The sequence below is a fragment of the Oculina patagonica genome, chromosome 6 (assembly GCF_052425735.1).
Source record: "Oculina patagonica isolate OP01 chromosome 6, crgOcupat, whole genome shotgun sequence".
Lineage (NCBI taxonomy): Eukaryota > Metazoa > Cnidaria > Anthozoa > Scleractinia > Oculinidae > Oculina > Oculina patagonica.
The window spans coordinates 18,489,748-18,507,775 of record NC_135763.1 but is presented as its reverse complement, the minus strand read 5'-3'; the positions used below and the strand labels follow the sequence as shown (position 1 = coordinate 18,507,775).

The 18,028-nt window shown below is 39.3% G+C and overlaps 1 protein-coding gene across 1 annotated transcript; it reads left to right on the top strand.

The window, feature by feature from the left end:
* Positions 1 to 4,001: 4,001 nt before the first annotated feature.
* On the top strand, positions 4,002 to 17,931 carry LOC144657490 (uncharacterized). The gene is made up of 3 exons (XM_078517834.1): positions 4,002 to 4,010; positions 14,127 to 14,624; positions 15,404 to 17,931. The coding sequence occupies exons 2-3, from the start codon at positions 14,144 to 14,146 to the stop codon at positions 16,213 to 16,215; spliced, it is 1,293 nt and encodes a 430-aa protein (XP_078373960.1). The 5' UTR covers positions 4,002 to 4,010; positions 14,127 to 14,143; the 3' UTR covers positions 16,216 to 17,931.
* Positions 17,932 to 18,028: the final 97 nt, after the last annotated feature.

Here is an 18,028-nt window from a genome sequence, read left to right as displayed (position 1 = left end):
GAAAACGTAAGTTTTATTTAGCTGGTACATACGTATTATGTAGTGCTCGAAATTTACGGTTTATATGCGCCACAAAACTTGTACGTGGAGAATATTGGACTAACTAACTGAAATTCTCAATACCTACCAAGCCAAACCAACAAAATAAAAGTGCCAATAATTAACAATTATTCACCGAAGTGGAGGTGAATAGTGTTGGATATTCACCACGAAAAAATATCCACCACAATCACCCACACTGAGGTGAATAATTGTTTTAGTATATACCACACAAGTTGAATAACTAGCGGAGAAATGCGTCACTTTCGGTAAACAAAGCGACGCGCGAAGGCAGTTTTTTTTTTCTATTTAGCATAACCACACTGACCATCTATTGGTAATCGCGCAATCTGATTGGCTACACAGGTGCTGTCTTTTGATGTTAACCAATCAGCGCGCGCGACAAGCACTATCTACTTGTTTAGTATATACTAATCATAATTATTATACATTGTAGTCACTACGTGTCTTCTAAATCTCATTGGCTAAGAGCCTACAGCTAATTCTGGCAATCAGCGTACCTAAAGATTTTTCACTAATCTGCTAGCAGATTAGTGAATAATCTGTAGATTGCGCGCGCAATGCATGATTTCCAGAGCTACTTTAAGTTCACGTGTGGTGAGTGGCATCTTGCACACAGCAAAGTAAAAACTTGGCTCGGCTTCACTTGCAAATTCCTAGGAGATCTTCTGGAACTCTGACAAAATCTTAGCTTGTGTGTAATGTGATCGTTTCTTTAACCCCGCGGGTCCGTGATTATGAACTTTGAATAGCTATGAACACTCGATTCTTTGCTTGTTAATTAGACTACATAAGAATACAAACAGTCCACTCTTTGTCGCCCAACGCTGAACTCGTACAAGCAGAGACAGCAAAACTATCGTTATCCTTGAATTTCATACTTATTTTTTACCAAACCTTTGCTTATAAAAAAAATTGGATGACAGTGAAAAACATTGTGACGCTGAAATGACATCGACTGCTAACGAAATAAAAACCTGAGTAAGCGCTATGAAAATTTACATCGGTCGCCGCAACTGTAGCTTTCTCAACTTTTGTAAAGTACAACATTGAAAGCAAATTAATGCCATCCAGGCCATCCGGTAACCAGGCTACGGTGTTGAAATACAGAAAAGATTTCCAGCCCGGTTACAGAGATCTCGGTAAACAGGCCTTTTAAAACGACTGCGTGGGAGGCTAAGTGGTGAGGTGAGATCACGAAAACCACTCCACTGTTAGCTCGGTTGGCCGAGCTCATACAAAGATGCCCTAACTTGTTTTGACTTTGACGCAATACTGAATTAATGATTATTAATCAGGTTTAAAAGAAGCGAGGCGTGTTAGTGTATTGTTCAGTGCTGGATTACAGTGAACTTTCTCTCGGGACGTAGTCAGAATTCAGAAGAACTTCTACTTAGGCTTTTCTTTGTGGGAGTTCTATATACACTGTCCGCGAGCCCATACGCAAGGTAAGGTGGCTCTAGTAACTGTGCGGTACGAAAGTTTGCATGAGGGGAGCTCTTTCAATATGAACGTTTTCCTCGGTTTTCTTTAGGTGAGGGTTTTATAAACACTGTCCATGGTCTATACTCATGGGGAGGCGGCCATAACCTGTTTAAGGCGTTGGGTTAAGGGATTAATCCTTGTCTGTTTTCCACTTTCCGTTCTTCGCGCGGTTCCCCAACTTAGCGAATGCCTGCATAGTCCGCGTGAAGGAACCCTTTCAATATACTCTCCGTCTAGCTTACGACATTGGCTCAAACATTTCAAGTTAGTCATTTGTGCTGAACAAAATATTACGAAAATGTGGAAATGGCAGCCTGTGAGATTAAGTGACTATCATAAGAAAATTTTAGCATTCTATGCATCGCTTCATTTTGATTAGCATCACTGCAGCTTTTTAATTAGGCCCTCAAGATACTGTAAATAATTTCGAATCTATCGCAGATGTGTCTGGCAATTTCTAATTGACTTGAGTCACACCCAATTTCTTAAACTATGTCTTCTTGCTTTGTTTATTCAGACGAGTTGTCATTTTTACCTTAAATCTTTTTTTTTGACACACTTATCTTGTTAGTTGTTTGCATGCTACGACGGCAGTGGTTAACAAAATGTTTTGAAATTATATACACTTAGATTCGCACTATAAATAAGAAATTATGACATTTCCAAAAGCAGATTCTACCGGATGCATTCGCAAATTTGTTATATATATTTTTGGTAGATTTTGTAGCTATACCTGGATCATATCCCAAGATTCTAACTCTATTAGGATGCAACGCGAAAAGCTTTGTCATTTCAGTGAAATATTAATTTAATTGTTATCTACTCAACTGCAAAGCTGTTTAAGACATAAAATATTCGTCTGGACTGAAAACTAGCTGAAGTAAGCCATGTTAAGAGGACATATGCACAAATTTCAAATAATCTGGCGGCCCTGTTTGTTTCGCTTCTCCGGTAGCGCAACTTGCTTCTCGTCTCAGCTTCGCTTTCGCTCTCGTCACACTCTATACTATTTCGAACCCCGCGGGCACGCCGCCGCCCGCGCCCCCCCCGCCCCGGGCCCGGCCGGGCGCGGCTGGCCGGGGGCGGCGCCCCGGGGGGGGGGCGCGCCGGGGCGGAGGCGAGGCGCGGCGGGGGCGGCGGCCGGGGCGGCGCGGCGGGCGCGGTCGCCGGCGTGTGGGGTCGCGCGGGCGCGAGGGGGGGGAGGGGGCCGTGTCACGAGCGGGGGGGGCGGGCCCGCGCGGCGGGCGCGGAGGCCGGGGGGGACGGGCGCGGCCCGGAGGCGGGGAGAATCGATTTTCTCGGATCGAATTCATGTCGCAGGGGCGATCATTGCGGGCCGGGACGTGCTCTTAACTCTTCTTATGAGAAAGTAAACACTCCCATGCTGGCACAAGCTGTAGCTCGTTGTCTTCCCCAAGGGTTGAGAATCCCAAAATGTTATGTAACACGCATTTATCAACTGACTCGAAAGCAAGTCATAAATTCCCACACTGAACTACACACCGTACGCAAACATGCATCACTGCTTTTTTATTACTTTCTTAGGAGCAAATTCTGTCGGCTTCATTTGCTGATTAGCTCTTGCCTAAACCCCTAGAACATTAAAAAAGTCTAAGACTGTGGGAAGGATAAATATATGGGACTGTTGAAAGAAGATTTATTGGACTTTTTTCAACGCCTTTGCAACTTCACCAAGGACGGCGAAAAAAAAAACATGATTATTCTCGACTATATTGGTAGTTTCTTTTGCCCCGAGGGTCCGTGGTGTTATAAATTCTACAAAGCTGTAAAAACTAGATTCTTTGATTCTTAACAGAGTAAATAAGAATACAAACAGTCTATTTTTTCTTATCAATCGAACGCTGAAATGGAACGAGCAGAGACGGCAAAGTATCGTCATCGTGATTGTGCCATTTATTACCAAACCTTTGTAACGTACAAGGCAAATTTATGCCATCCAGGGCGTCATGTTGTGGAAAGGAAGCCATTTTTTCGGCCTGGTGACTAGACTAGAGTGTTCCAATACGGAAAAGATTGCCAGCCCGATTACAGATATCTTGGTTAAGACAGACTATCCCGCCTTCTTATATGATCGTATTTTACTCGCCCCCCCCCCCCCCGTCCCCAGCTCCCCAAATATGATCGCCCCTTAAAACGACTGCGTGGGATGCTAAGTAATAAGGAGAGATCACAGAAACCAGGTTAGCCCGGTTGACCGAGCTCATACAAAGACGCCCTAAGTTGTTTTGACTTTCCTTCATGCCATAGATTTTAAAAGATATAGATAATTAGGTTAAAAAGAAGCGATGCGTGTATATTTACGTAACTGTATTGTCTAGTGCTAGAAGACCTAGAATACAGCGAATTTTCTCTCGGGATGCGGTCAGAATAAGGAGGAAACGTTTAGTTTCTCGGCTTTTCTTTGTGGAAGTTACATACACTCTGTCCGTAAGTCCATACGCAAGGTGAGGTAGCTCTTGTAGTAACTGTGCGATACGAAAGTTCGCGTGAGGGGAGCTCTATCAATTGGAACGTTTTCCCTGGTTTTATTGCTGTCAGGGATCTATAAACGCTGCCCATAAGTCTATGCGTTCGGTTAGTTGAGAAATACCGCAAAGGACGGAAAGTGGAACGAGCGGTCCGTACGGACAGTGTAGTGTTTGATACAAATGTGCTACTCAGGAAACTGATATAATACCCATTCCCCCCCCCCCCCACCCCAACATCCAACATCTCTGGAAATTTCGGTTTATCTTTATTCTTTATTTTAAAATTTTAATTGTGAGACCCCCTTCCCCCCTCTCCCATCAGAATTTCCAATGAACCTCTGTGGGTTGGGTGCAAAGATTTTCTGGAATCACAATAATATATTGTTAGCAAGCAAGTGAGAAAATCAAAAGCCCTCTGGGCTTAGTGTCTCGTGACTCTTTTTAGAGTTTAATTTATTTGAAAATAGACCGCTTTTCACGTCTATTTATTGCTTGTAAAGATATCGAAAATTCAAAAGCGTGCATCTAACATAAAGAAACATTTAGACTCCTCACCCCTAAAATTTGAACTAAAACTAAAGCTACTTTTGTCGCTCGATAAAAGTTGTGACATTCACAACACGATATACGAAACTCTTGATTCACTTGTCAATTCAGAAACCTTTGTCGTGAATGCTTGCGCTGAACTTCACAATTTCACAGTTAAAGATAAAAACAAAGGTTTATTCCAACTACAAAAGGTTCTCACGCGAAAGGCTCAAAATCCAACTAAATATATATATATGTCTGAATTTATCAAAACCGGGTCAAAGAAAAGTGACGTCAGTATTCTTGAACAAGTACGTTACTGCGCGAATTGGCTTAAAACGCCACAAGAAAGGGAAAAAAAAAAGAAATACAGCGCTGAAAGGTAGAAGAGAGAGAGGAGAAGAGAAAAAAAGACTAACATTCCCTTTAGTTTTTATATCATCGAGTTTGGAGATGATTTCTGGCGAGAAAAAAACGCGTTTACAGCGATTTGCGCTTAAAACGGTAAAAATTTCCTTGACCTGGTTTTGATAAATTCAGACATATGATTCAATACTATGACCGGAAAGGCCAAGAATGAGCTTCTCGAGTTACAATCAATCATTTCCTATGCATCTAGAGAGAAATCCAGGCTTTCCCTGCCCCAGTGTAACATTCACTAGCCTTTACGATCACACTATTGAATCAATTGATTCAATACTATGACCGGAAAGGCCAAGAATGAGCTTCTCGAGTTACAATCAATCATTTTCTATGCATCTAGAGAGAAATCCAGGCTTTCCCTGCTCCAATGTAACATTCACTAGCCTTTACGATCACACTATTGAATCATATGTCTGAATTTATCAAAACCGGGTCAAAGAAAAGTGACGTCAGTATTCTTGAACAAGTACGTTACTGCGCGAATTGGCTTAAAACGCCACAAGAAAGGGAAAAAAAAAGAAATACAGCGCTGAAAGGTAGAAGAGAGAGAGGAGAAGAGAAAAAAAGACTGACATTCCCTTTAGTTTTTATATTATCGAGTTTACAGCGATTTGCGCTTAAAACGGTAAAAATTTCCTTGACCTGGTTTTGATAAATTCAGACATATATATATAAGATTACATGCTTAAAAACAAAGTTTTGAAATCGATGCCTTAATGGTATCCCTTCCGATCACTATCACGGTAATTAAGCGTCCATCTTGATTCATATGCATACTAATTGATCGTTGCTATTTCTGTCAGGCGGATAATGTTTGTACTTATAATTGTCACGCGACTTGTTTCCGACACCTTATCAAAAGCGATTTTTCCAAGCAGCCGAAAGTAGGCTTAAGCTTGACTTAAATTCAAAGTACATTCCAGCATGTAGCCGTTGAACAGTTATAGGACTCCGATAACAGCAGAAAAAGAATACAGACAGAAATGCTTGTGAAATTGCTCTGATAAGGTTGTCGAAAGTAGGCTTGACTTAAATTCAAAGTACACTCCAGTATGTAGCCGTTGAACAGTTATAGGACTCCGATAACAGCAGAAAAAGAATACAGACAGAAATGCTTGAGAAATTGCTCTGATAAGGTTTCTGAATTGATTGTCGCAAAATATTATCTGCTCAAGTAACGCAACCCGTGACATGTAACCCTTAAAATATATATATAGCGTGCACGTAAATTTAATTAACCAAAACATATGTATTGTAAACAAGAACCGGGTGAGACATTGATTGTTATCAAAAGCAAATGGACTCGACAATTTAGAGATAAGGCCTTTTAGCAAGCCGAAAGGATCTCTAAATAGAGCGTTATCTCTCTCTCTCTCCAGAGAGAGTCGTGACGTTCACTTTGCAATTTGGTGTTAAGTTTTGTCTTTCTTACAGCGACGAGTTGACCTTTGGCGTGTGACTGTTGAATTCCCACACGTTTTAGGGTAATACTCGAATTGAAGACACGCAAGGAAAATAATGTCCACGGGATCTACCAGTTTTTTTTTGAAGTAGTACTACAGCAATAAACGTAAAAAAAAGAAATAAATTTTAAGAACAGTAAAGCGTGCCTGTATTTTTACACAATAAGCCCTTTACAATAAATACTCCTAACCTACAGTTTGATAAACCAGCGCGTTAGTTGCGACCGTTGTAAAGAAACATTATCTGTTCTTTGATATGAAATTCCGGCGGCCTCAGATCACAAAGCAAATGTTGACATGGCGGGAAAATTCCGCGGCCTCACAAAGCAAATGTTGACATGGCGGGAAAAATGTTGACATGGCGGGAAAATTCGGCGGCCTCAGAAAGCAAACACGCATGGAATGCACCTCTCCCCCTGTAGATATATCTCGTGTCGTCATGACAACGTCATGACGTCACGAGACAAAAAATCATGGGTTGCACAAGAATGGACATTAGAAGTTGTATTGTCAGTGTTCAACATAAAATGCGAAGCACTCGCACTCAAATCCCGCCAGCTAGGCAGGCTATGCAAACTCCAAAATGGCCGATGAAGGGACAAATGCATCACGTGATAAATGACGCTCGCGGAAATGTATGCCCGTGAGAAATCAAGTTTTCTGCTCAAAATCAAAATTCCACGAGGACAACGAAATTCTGCTCAAGTCTGCTCATCTTACGTTCCTGTAAAGGGTGAGGAACTGGAAATTTGATTTTTTCTTCTGCTAAATTTTCATTCATGGAAGAAAAGACTCGAGAAAACATGAGAAAATGATCAACTCGTGACGGGATGTTGTTTTTATTATTAAGAATGCGTCACGCAGGCTATTAAATTACTCAGTGGTTGAAAATTTAGAAACATTCACTTTTGTGTTTGACAAATAAACTTTACTCGCTACTTTTGATTTGACTCTTACTTTTAACCCGGGTTTTAAACATTCAATTCTTAGTTTTAGTCAAGTGCTTGCTGTGTTACAATTTTTTTTCGTGGCGAAAGACAAGAAAGTCTTCCAAAACGCAAAGATCTGAATCTTGTATATTTAATTGCGTGCGACCTTTGAAAGCCCCAAAATGAATATTAAAACCGCCATGCAAAGCCCTTTGTAAGTTTAGCACGAACAGTGGAAACAGCTGCTCTCAGTACTTTAAACGCTATCAAAATCGCTGTCTTTAAAATTTGGATTACCAATTGCAGGATTTATGTTTATCATCAGTACACTTCAATGCAATGCACACATGCCGACAAATAGTGGCAACTTGCCGAACATGATATTTAACATCACGCGAAAACTTAACCGCTAAACGATCAAATCTATTGTCTCACGGTCTGAAAGCATAAGCCCCCGTCACACAGTCTAAACGGCCGGTTTAGGACTATATCGAGGATATTGCGACAAGTCCTGCTGCAAGGCAGGCGAGAAAACTCAAGCCAATAGTCCTTGTGACGAAACATTCCGCTCTCAGACGAAGGGAATACTTGACATTTCTCCATGTTCAATTAGCGTGACCGATTGTTGATGTTTTAGGAAAAGAGCATGCTGCTTTTAAATTACTCGTGGTACATTAAAAAACTTTCGCTTTCATGTTTGACAAATAAACTCTACTTGCAACTCGAAGTTTTTGACATGTATTTGCTGTTTCTTTTGCGGCGAAAGGCAAGAAATTCTTGCAATTCATACTGGGAAACGCGAGGATTTGAATCTTGCATATAATCACATACGATCTTTTGAAAGGCGATCTTTCGAAATGAATGGTACGCTTGTTCCACTTCAGTGCGCATTAGTCCACACCTACTAGCGTTATCCCGGTAGCACTTTTACCTCACCCACAACTACCGCATAAGTGTAGTTCAAACACTACACTAAAAATGGCGAGGCATTTGGGGCAAGGGATTAATCCCTTGTCTGTTTTCCAGTAGCTGCATGTTGCTCGAGCTTCTCCCCATTTACCTAACGCCTGCAACAGGCTGAGGCGGTCACGAAACGAGAGCTATTTCGCACGAGGAAAGTTCTTCCTCAGTTTTCCTATGCAACATTGCTTGGCTTATGTTGAACAATAATTGTGTTTCCGTCTGTGTGTTTGTCTTTATTTCAACATCTTATTCCATTGCTAAACACCAGTTCCGTTCTTGACAGTACATCATGCCATTGCATTTAACATAAGTTTTCTTGTATATATTGTACAAACGAGTTCAACCGTTATGTGAACCAATTTTTTTGTTTAGTACTTTACGTCTAACTTACACTTTGACAAACATTCCAGCTACTCAGTTGTGTTTTACTAAATATAAGTAAAAAGACTGAAACCAGTATTGCGATCGGTATAGGACATTTATATAAGAAATGGTTTTAAAGCCGATCTGTTTTTGAAACCTACATGTAAATTTTCGGTGACTACTGTTCAGAGTTATGGTGGATTTCCACTGACGCGTAAATTTTTACGTGCGTGAAAAAAATTAGAGACAATGTATGAACGGCCTGCGTAAACGTGTACGCAAGCCGTTCATACATTGTCTCTATTTTTTTTACGCACGTAAAAAATTACGCGTCAGTGGAAATCCACCATTAGACAAAAGAGCACCAAAGAACTTTTGTCTAACCGTCCGATGAAGGTGAACAGTAGTCACGAAAATTTAGGATTCAAAAACAGATCGGCTTTAAAACCGTTTCATTTTATAAATACAAGTAAAATGAACCAATTTCTATTTTATGTGGAAATGGCAGCTAGCGAAGTTGAGTGACTACCGTAAGAAAATTTTAGCCTTTCTTCATTGTATGCATCGCTGCTTTTCAATTAGTCCTCGAGAGCCCGTAAAGCTATTTCAGATCTACCGCAGATGTGTCTAGCAATTTCTGTTGACTAGAATCACGCCAGATTCATTTGCCTATGTTTTCTTGCTTAGTTTATTCAGAGTTGTTGTCATTTTTTCTCATTTCTACCAGGAATCAACATACTCATCCTGTAAGTTGTTTGCACAGAACGAACGCTATGGCTCGCAAAAAATGTTGTGAAATTATTAAATTGGCAAATTTGACATTTCCAGAAGCAAACTCAACCTGATACACTCGCAATTTTGTTATAGAGTTTTTGGACGTTTCAGTTTGTAATTATACCTGGATCATACACCAAAATTCTACTAAACCCTAGTTGCAACGCAAGAGATTTCGTCATTTCAGTGGAATTTTTACTTAGTTATCCACGTTTTAAATCAAAAGCCACACTATGTGACCGTTCTTTTACCTGTGCTGCACCGAAACTTTGGAACGCGCTTCCATTTGACATAAGAAGTGCCAGCACTATTAGTATTTTTAAAGCTAAGCTGAAAACACACCTTTTTCGTCGTGCGTTTTTATCATAGTTGTTTTTAAATTATATTCTTCTTTTAATAATTGTAATTTTAGCTTTTCAAAATCATTGTAAGTTTACCTTTAATTGTACTTTTAGCTTTTTAAATTAATTGTAAGTTTACTACTTGTAATTTTAGTTTTTAGCTTTTTTATTCCGTTTTTAATCTTGTAATGCGCATTTGAACATTTTATATATGAAATTTGCGCACAATATATGTTATTATTATTATTATTCTTATTCTTATTATTATTAATTTAATTGTTATCTACTGAACTGTAAAGCTGTTTAAAATATTACATATTCGTCTGGAGTGAACACTGAGGTGTGGTAAATCATGTTAATTTTACCTTTGTGAAAGTAAACATTCGCATTGTTGGCATAAGCTTTAGATCCTAATTTTCTCCAAGGAGTAGAGTCTCAATATGTATCGTTACAAGCATTCATCGATAGATCAGACTCCAAAGCAAGTCATGAATTCCCACAGTGATAACTACACAACATATGTGAACATGCATCACTGTTTTTTAATTACAGTATTGAAGAGCAAATTCTGTCGGTTATCACTCGCAAATTTCTATTAGATCTTGCCAATACACCTAGAACATTAAAAAAATCTGAGATCGTTGGAAGAAGACTTATCGGACTTTTTTAACTCCTTTGTAACTTCACCAAGGACAGCGAATAGAACATGATTATTCTCGGCTATATTGATCGTTTCTTTTGCCCCGAGGGTTCGTGGTGTCATAAATTCTGAAAAGCTATGAAAACTCGATTCTTTGATTCTTAATTAGAGCAAATAAGAATTCAAATAGTCCATTCTTTCTTATCCATCGAACACTGAAATGGAGCGAGCAGAGACGGCAAAGTATCGTCATCGTAATCGTTAAGTTCCATGCCATTTATTACCAAACCTTTGTAAGGTACAACAGTTAAGTAAGAGATAAATACCGAGAACGGAGGTATTAATCCATATACATCCCTCGGCCTGGTAACCAGGCTTGAGCGCTCCAATACGGAAGAGATTTCCAGCCGATAACAGATATCTTGGTTGACGGACTAGCCCGCCTTCTTATATGAACACTTTGAAATTTTTGAAATAGAAATAGTGGTGAGTAGCCTCCCACCCATTTGTTTTTAGGGGCGATAGTATTTCACTCCCCCCCCCCCCCCCCCATGTACGTTCGTTTAAACAACTGCGTGGGATACTAAGTTACTAAGTAAGTAATGAGGAGTGATCACGGAAACCAGGTTAGCCCGGTTGACCGAGCTCAAACAAAGACGCCCTAAGTTGTTTTCGTGCTTTCGTTCATGACATTGACTTTAAAATTTATAAATAATTAGGTTGAAAAGAAGCGATGCGTGTAAGTGTCTTGTTTAGAGCATGTTAGAATACAGCGAATTTTCTCTCGGGATGTGGTCAGAATTCAGAGGAAACGTTTAGTTTCTCGGCTTTTATTTGTGGAAGTTCTATACACGCTGTCGACAAGTCTATACGCAAGGTGAGGTGGCTCTTATATAGTAACTGTGCGATGCGAAAGTTCGCGTGAGGGTAGCTCTATCAATTGGAACGTTTTCCTTGCATTGGTTTTCTTTTTGTCAGAGTTCTATAAGCGCTGCCTAAAAGTTTATGCGTTTGGTTAATTGAGAAATACCGCGAAGGACGAAAAGTAGCATTTAAGATGAGGGATTAACCCTTGTCTGTTTTCCAGTGACCGTTGTTCGCGCTTCTCCCCAGCTTACCGATCGCCTGCAACAGGCTGAGGCGGCCACGAAACGAGAGTTATTTCGCGTGAGGGAAGTTCTTCCTCAGTTTTCCTATGCAACTTTGCTTTTTTTGTGCTAAACAATAATTGTGTTTGCGTCTGTGTGTTTGTCTTTATTTCAACATCTTATTCCATTACTAAACACCAGTTCCATTCTTACCAGTACATCATGCTCATTGCATTTAACATAAGTTTTTGTTGTTTACATCTTTCAAACAAGTTCAACCGTGAAGTGAACCAATTTTTTTTTGTTTAGTACTTTACGTCTAACTTACACTCTGACAAACATGTCAGCTACCCAGTTGTGTTTCATTAAATATCAGTAAAAAGAACCAATTTCTATTTTATGTGGAAATGGCAACCAGCGAAATTGAGTGACTACCGTAAGCAAATTTTAGCCTTTCTTAATTGTATGCATCGCTGCTTTTTAATTAGTCCTCGTAAAGCCATTTCAGATCTACCACAGATGTGTCTAGCAATTTCTGTTGACTAGAATCACGCCAGATTCATTTGCCTTGGCCTTCTTGCTTAGTTTTTTAAGACTTGCCATTGATACTCCGTTATATAATAAACCATATTTTTTTACATACTCATCCTGAAAACCACAGCATGACCGCTGTGGTTTACAAAAATGTTTTGAAATCATTAAAATGGTAAATTTGATATTTCCAAAATCAAATTCATCCTGATGCACCCGCAATTTTGTTATAGATTTTTTGGAAGTTTTTGTAGCTATACCTGGATCAAATTCTGCTAAACTAGGATGCAATGCGAGATGTGTCGTCATTTCAGTGGAATTTGATTGTTATTTACTGAACTGTTAAGCGGTTTAAGATATTAAATATTCGTCTGGAGTGAATATTAGGTGTGGTAAATCATTTTGATTTTTCCTTTGTAAAAGTGAATATTTCCTTAGTGGCAAAAGCTATAGATCCTTGTCTTCTTTAAGGAGTGGAATCTCAATTTGTAACGTGACAAGTATTCATCAAATGACTCGAAAGCAAGTCATTAATTCCCACACTGAACTAAACATCATACATGAACATGCATAACTACTTTTTAATTACAGTATTGAAGAGCAAATTCCTGTCGGTTGTCACTTGCCAATTTCTATTAAATCTTGCCAATAGACCTGGAGCATTGAAAAAATCTGAGATTGTGTCAAGGATAACTATGGGACAAATTTTTAACTCCTTTGTTACTTTACCAAGGAAGGCGAATAGAACTTGAATATTTCTTGGCTATATTGATCGTTTCTTTTCCCTGAGGGTCCGTGGTCACGAACTTTGAAAAGCTATACACATGATTGTTTTATTCTTAACGAGAGTAAATAAGGATAGAGATAGTTCAACCTTTTTATCTTCAAACGCAAATCACGCTAGGAAAGGCGGCAAAACTTCTTATATCATCGTTTTCTTTCTAGTTGTTATTAAACGTTTCTTTGTAAATTGGTTGCAAGTTAATGGTATGCAGTTTCTAAGAGCGACTATTCTTGATTCGATCTTCGGTCGATTGCTTCAATTGAGGAACTGCGGAAGCATGACATTCAGTGCAAAAATTACAATACATTTAAATGGCTCTGTCACGATATTTTTAGTCATTATTCTGATGTATAAAATGACTTCCGAATTGAAAAAGACCGCAAAATGATAACCCTCTAAACACGAAAGGAGAATTAACGAGCTAAACATAAACACACATGGTAACGAGTGAGTAAGATTGAGACAGATTACGAAAAACAAGCTTGAAAACAAAAGGTTTTATTCACTATGATGTATCTTCTTTAAGATTTAAAAATAAATATAACATTTTCGTTTTCCTGTGATTATTAACTATTCCATTTAACTCAGCCATTTCTTAGATTTTCATTCTGATTTCAGTGATCTGGATTCAAAGTTGCAAGTAATTCTCAAAGTTGGCACGTGTTTCAATATTTTTTTTTTCATGTCGTCGTTTATTGGTAATAAGTTTGCTATTTGGTAACCTGAAGGTAATTGTTTCTGGAATGCGCTGGAGACTTGCAAACTGCTAAGAAGTGTTTACGAGACTGGAAATTAAGGCTTAAATTTGAAGGATCTTAGGCCCAGGCCAAACGTCTAAATTGCAGTTTTGGTCGACACAAACATGTAAACGGATAGAACGTGTTGGTCGATCTTAATTCAGTCGGACGAACTCAACTGAGTCAAGCGTCGAACTTATGAACTTAATTCGCTCAGTTAAGTTCGTTTCATGTGAAGTTCGATGTTTGGCGCGGGCCTTAATCATCTCACTTTTCCGAATTGCCAAGAACGTTCGTTAATGAAGAACCCAGACCATCGGGGATTCCGTTATCTTTCCAACCTTCCTGACTGTCCCGCGGCCGACTTCTAATTTCCTTTTACCGGTCATGACCCTTTTTATTTAAAATTTTAACATTATTTGGTTAAATAACTTTATTATCCTGCGTTTTATTCAGTCGCGTGGATCAGGTGTATGGTGACCAACCTTCCCACACTAAATAGTGATTATTTATTTTCTATATCTGTAGTAAGTGGACATTGTGCCATGATGGAAAATGAAGAAGACAACTTGGCAGACGAGGAATGTGATACCAGATTGAAGGTTAAATCAAGAACAATTTGGGCATTTGGTGTCATAGGCTTCCTTGTGGATTTCTTTCTCGCCATCAACATCAGTGCCAGTCAGGACATCTTAGAAGCCACCAAGATACCCACATCCGTTGTTTTATTAGCGGCATCTGGCCCTGCATGTCTGGTAACTGTAGTTTATCCGTATTTTTTTCAAAGAGTCTCAGTTCCTGTGTCATGCTGTGTGATTTTTACCCTCTCGGTCACTGGAATGCTGATCACATCACTTGTTGATGACCCAGTGATTAAAATAATTGGAGTGTGCTTGGTGTCAGTTGGAATCGGTGGCACAGAAACCGTGTTTTATCCTCTAACATCTTTATACGGGGGAAGTACGATAAACAGCTATGCTCTTGGTTCTGGAATCTCCTTTATAGTGGCGCCTTTAATCTACATAGGTAAAGACACCTTTATATGACACTTTAAATATTGTGCTTCATGAAGGCTCTGTGAGGGTAGGGAGGGGGTGAAGTTGGGACAAAATACACCTACGCGGATGCCAAACTTATCAATCTAAACGACCAGGGAATATTCTGTTTTGCAATTCATTTCTTTGATGGCTTGAAACCATGTGTTTACAGGCATCTCTAACTGGTTAATCTTTTGGTTAAAGGGATATCTTGTTTTGAAAGGGCCTAAGCATTTATTTTTAGCATTAATTTTGACTTCTTACAATGCATTTTGGCGTTTTCTGGCATTTTTGACAAAATAAGATCCAAGAAAGCGAAATTTACTGTGATTTGACGTCACTATTGAGGCTACTTGACACACCACCACCACGATTAAATGGTTTCTTTACCACAGAAACAGCGTGTATTCGTCTTGAGATAAAGGAGGAGAGGAGAGGGAAAATGGTACAAATAGAGTATTCTAAAAACCAACTACTTTCAAAAAAGTGGTGTTGGTATGATTAACACAAAGAATAATTTTGTCTGCAAGTCCTGTTATCACCCTGGCAATCTAAGGAAACATCAAAATGTAAAATTTAGTCTCATTCATTTGGCTAAACGTCTTAAAATGTCTGTTGTATTCTCAATTGTCCGTCAAGTTATTTGGATAGTATGATATGCCTTAGTGTTTTAGACACTAAGGCTGCACAAGGTCAGGCGGTATATTAAACTGACAAGTTAAAAAAACTTTAATTTTCATGCTGGCTGGGTTACTTTTTTGTCTGCAGGTCTCACAATGCTGGCTTGCTTGTCTCCACAAATTTCCCTTCTTCTCAACACAGCCTTGTGGATCCTATTGCCAATTTCCTACAATGCAATGGAGGAACCAAGCAACAGTAATCAACCAAGCCCTCATCCAACGTCATATAAAGAAATTCCTTACAGCCCAATTGAATCTTATACCAGTAACACATCCGAATCAAGACTCTCTAGCACTGAGATGTTATCACTAGTCTGGCAGACACAGCCACTTTTCATTGGATTGTTTGTGAGCGGCGTTTGTAGGCAATTACTTGTCAGTGGTGTGATGACCACAATAGCGTTTTCTGACGTTTCATTTACTCCAAGAAACCAATATCTGCTCTATGTGCTGGCATCGGGAGCTGGTGATATCCTTGGCAGACCATATCTTGGTTACTTATCTTTGTGTGGAATCGAAGATAAATTTTCTGTCAGGAAACCATGGTTTCTTGCTTTGATAAATATTTTCATTCTGATCTTCATGGTGTTTGTTTCCTGGTTCCGGTTTGTATCTCATGTTTATACTGCTGTTGCTATAGTTTTCGTCAACACTTTGATACAAGGAGTGGTTTACCTCAACACTTTCCAATTTGCTGGTGAAGGTCTGAGTGTGGCAGAGAGAAGGTTTTGTCGTGCGTTCTTGACCGGTGCGTTATGGGCGTCAATGATGGCTGTTGCACTTGTCGGTTTGACTGTAGAATATCAGTTACGAGAACACTGTGTGTACTCTTTTGACGACGTTACTTGTTTTACAAGATCACCCACTGCATGGGATCCGTCAGTGTCCTGTGTCCTATAGTGAACCGAAATGAAAAAGTCTAAACCGTGCTTTGTTCTGCTATAAAGCTTACATTGAAGTAAAAGCCGAATAGAGACAAAGAAGCGAGTGGCATGTGAGTGTCTCTCTCTACTTGTTGAGTGCTCACGTCGTCACTCCCTAAGTGCTTTCAATCAGAACAAAGCATTTCTTCAACAATACAGAAGCTTTTAATTTTCTACTAGAAGTAACTCTTGTTTTCTGCAAGAAGACAAACTTATTATAAAACAAATTTGTAGGCATGAAGTGGTGCTATACCCGAGCTTACTTATTCATTAGTTAGTTTTATTCATTTAATCTGGTGGCCCTAACATTTCGCCGGGTAGCAATTTGTGGACCTTGGCCGGGCTGTTCAAAGCACGATTAGTTTCGTCCAGGATTAACGTGAATTTTGATTTCAGTTTTCAACTTTTCAGTGAGGCTTTCTATTTATATTTCCTGTCCTTCAGAAAACTGTTTTTCCCAAACAGAGTACAACTTGCAATATTCACCAAGGATTTTTAAACGTTCTGTTTTTTTCTTCTTTATTATTTAGTTTAAGTAATGTCTTTTGAACTATCAAAATTGGTTAATTTGACTGTTTGGTCTTGTTAGGGCCGATTCGCACTTGCAGAAAAGTATGGTAAAATTTGGTAGATTTTGTCATTAATGTGTCAATTTTTACAAAACAGTGCAAACTACGGTTTTTGTGGCGCAAAACTTGTCCAACAATACATAATAACAAAGAAGCAGTTGGCCTATGATTTTTCCGCGTTACACTCGCGATACATTTTGTCATTTTTAGTGAGAACAGTCGCAATCACAAATGCTAACAACTTGTTTGGACTGGGACAAACTTTGTCAAAACGGGCAAAACTTCAAAGGGCCGTTATCCTGCCCAAAGGCAGAACAATTCAGGACGATCTGCACTCCATTCCCCTTGTGACTCCAGATAACAATACGTTGTTGATTGGCTATTGTGTTTTTCTCTGATAATCAATCGAGGCTTTGCCTCAAACCCGAGAACAAATTCACTGAGGTTAACACTGCCGAAATATTATTTCCTCTTTGCCGGAAAAGGAAATGAGAAAAACGAATTGTTTTATAACAATAAACAGGTTAGGTTTTGCTTTACTTAGAAGTTCTTTGAGTTAATAGTGCTAGTTATTTTAATTGACGGAAAAACTAGAGATTTTGCATGGTTAAATTTAATTAATTCTGAAATTTGTAACTTTGTACATGAATACCGCTATTTTCGGTTACTGGTATTCCTATTGCGAAAATTCTTTCATCCAAATAATAATGGTTTGATACATCAATAATCGACCATTGTCTAAATCTCGTCGAATATAAGCCCGTGGGTTTCTACATGGTATACCGTATTTACTCGAATAAGCACCGCGCGCTTATTAAATTTTTCGCGCCTCAAGTGCGGCGCTTATTCGAGGGCGGCGCTTATTTAAAATATGGACGCCCAAAGAATCTAATCTTTTACAGTAATTGAAAATAGCGTCTTTCGATTGTCAGTATTTGTCTCTTGCTGAAGACAGAAGTGGCGCTAGCTCTCCTTGCAAAGTTTGCGGCCTTCACAACATTTACAGAACTACGTATTGTAAGAATGTTGGATAGAAAACTAATGGGCGAGCGGTAAAACAATCACTTTTAACTGCAAGGCATCGCTTTTGATGGAAAGGAATGTCCAAGTTTGTTTTAGAGTTGCTTTTTGTTTCGTTTCCTCAGAACGTCGGTTGCGCCTCGGCCCGTCGTGGTGGGCGGCTCTCCTCGGGTCGCGGCCCGGGGCGCTTCCGCGTGTGGC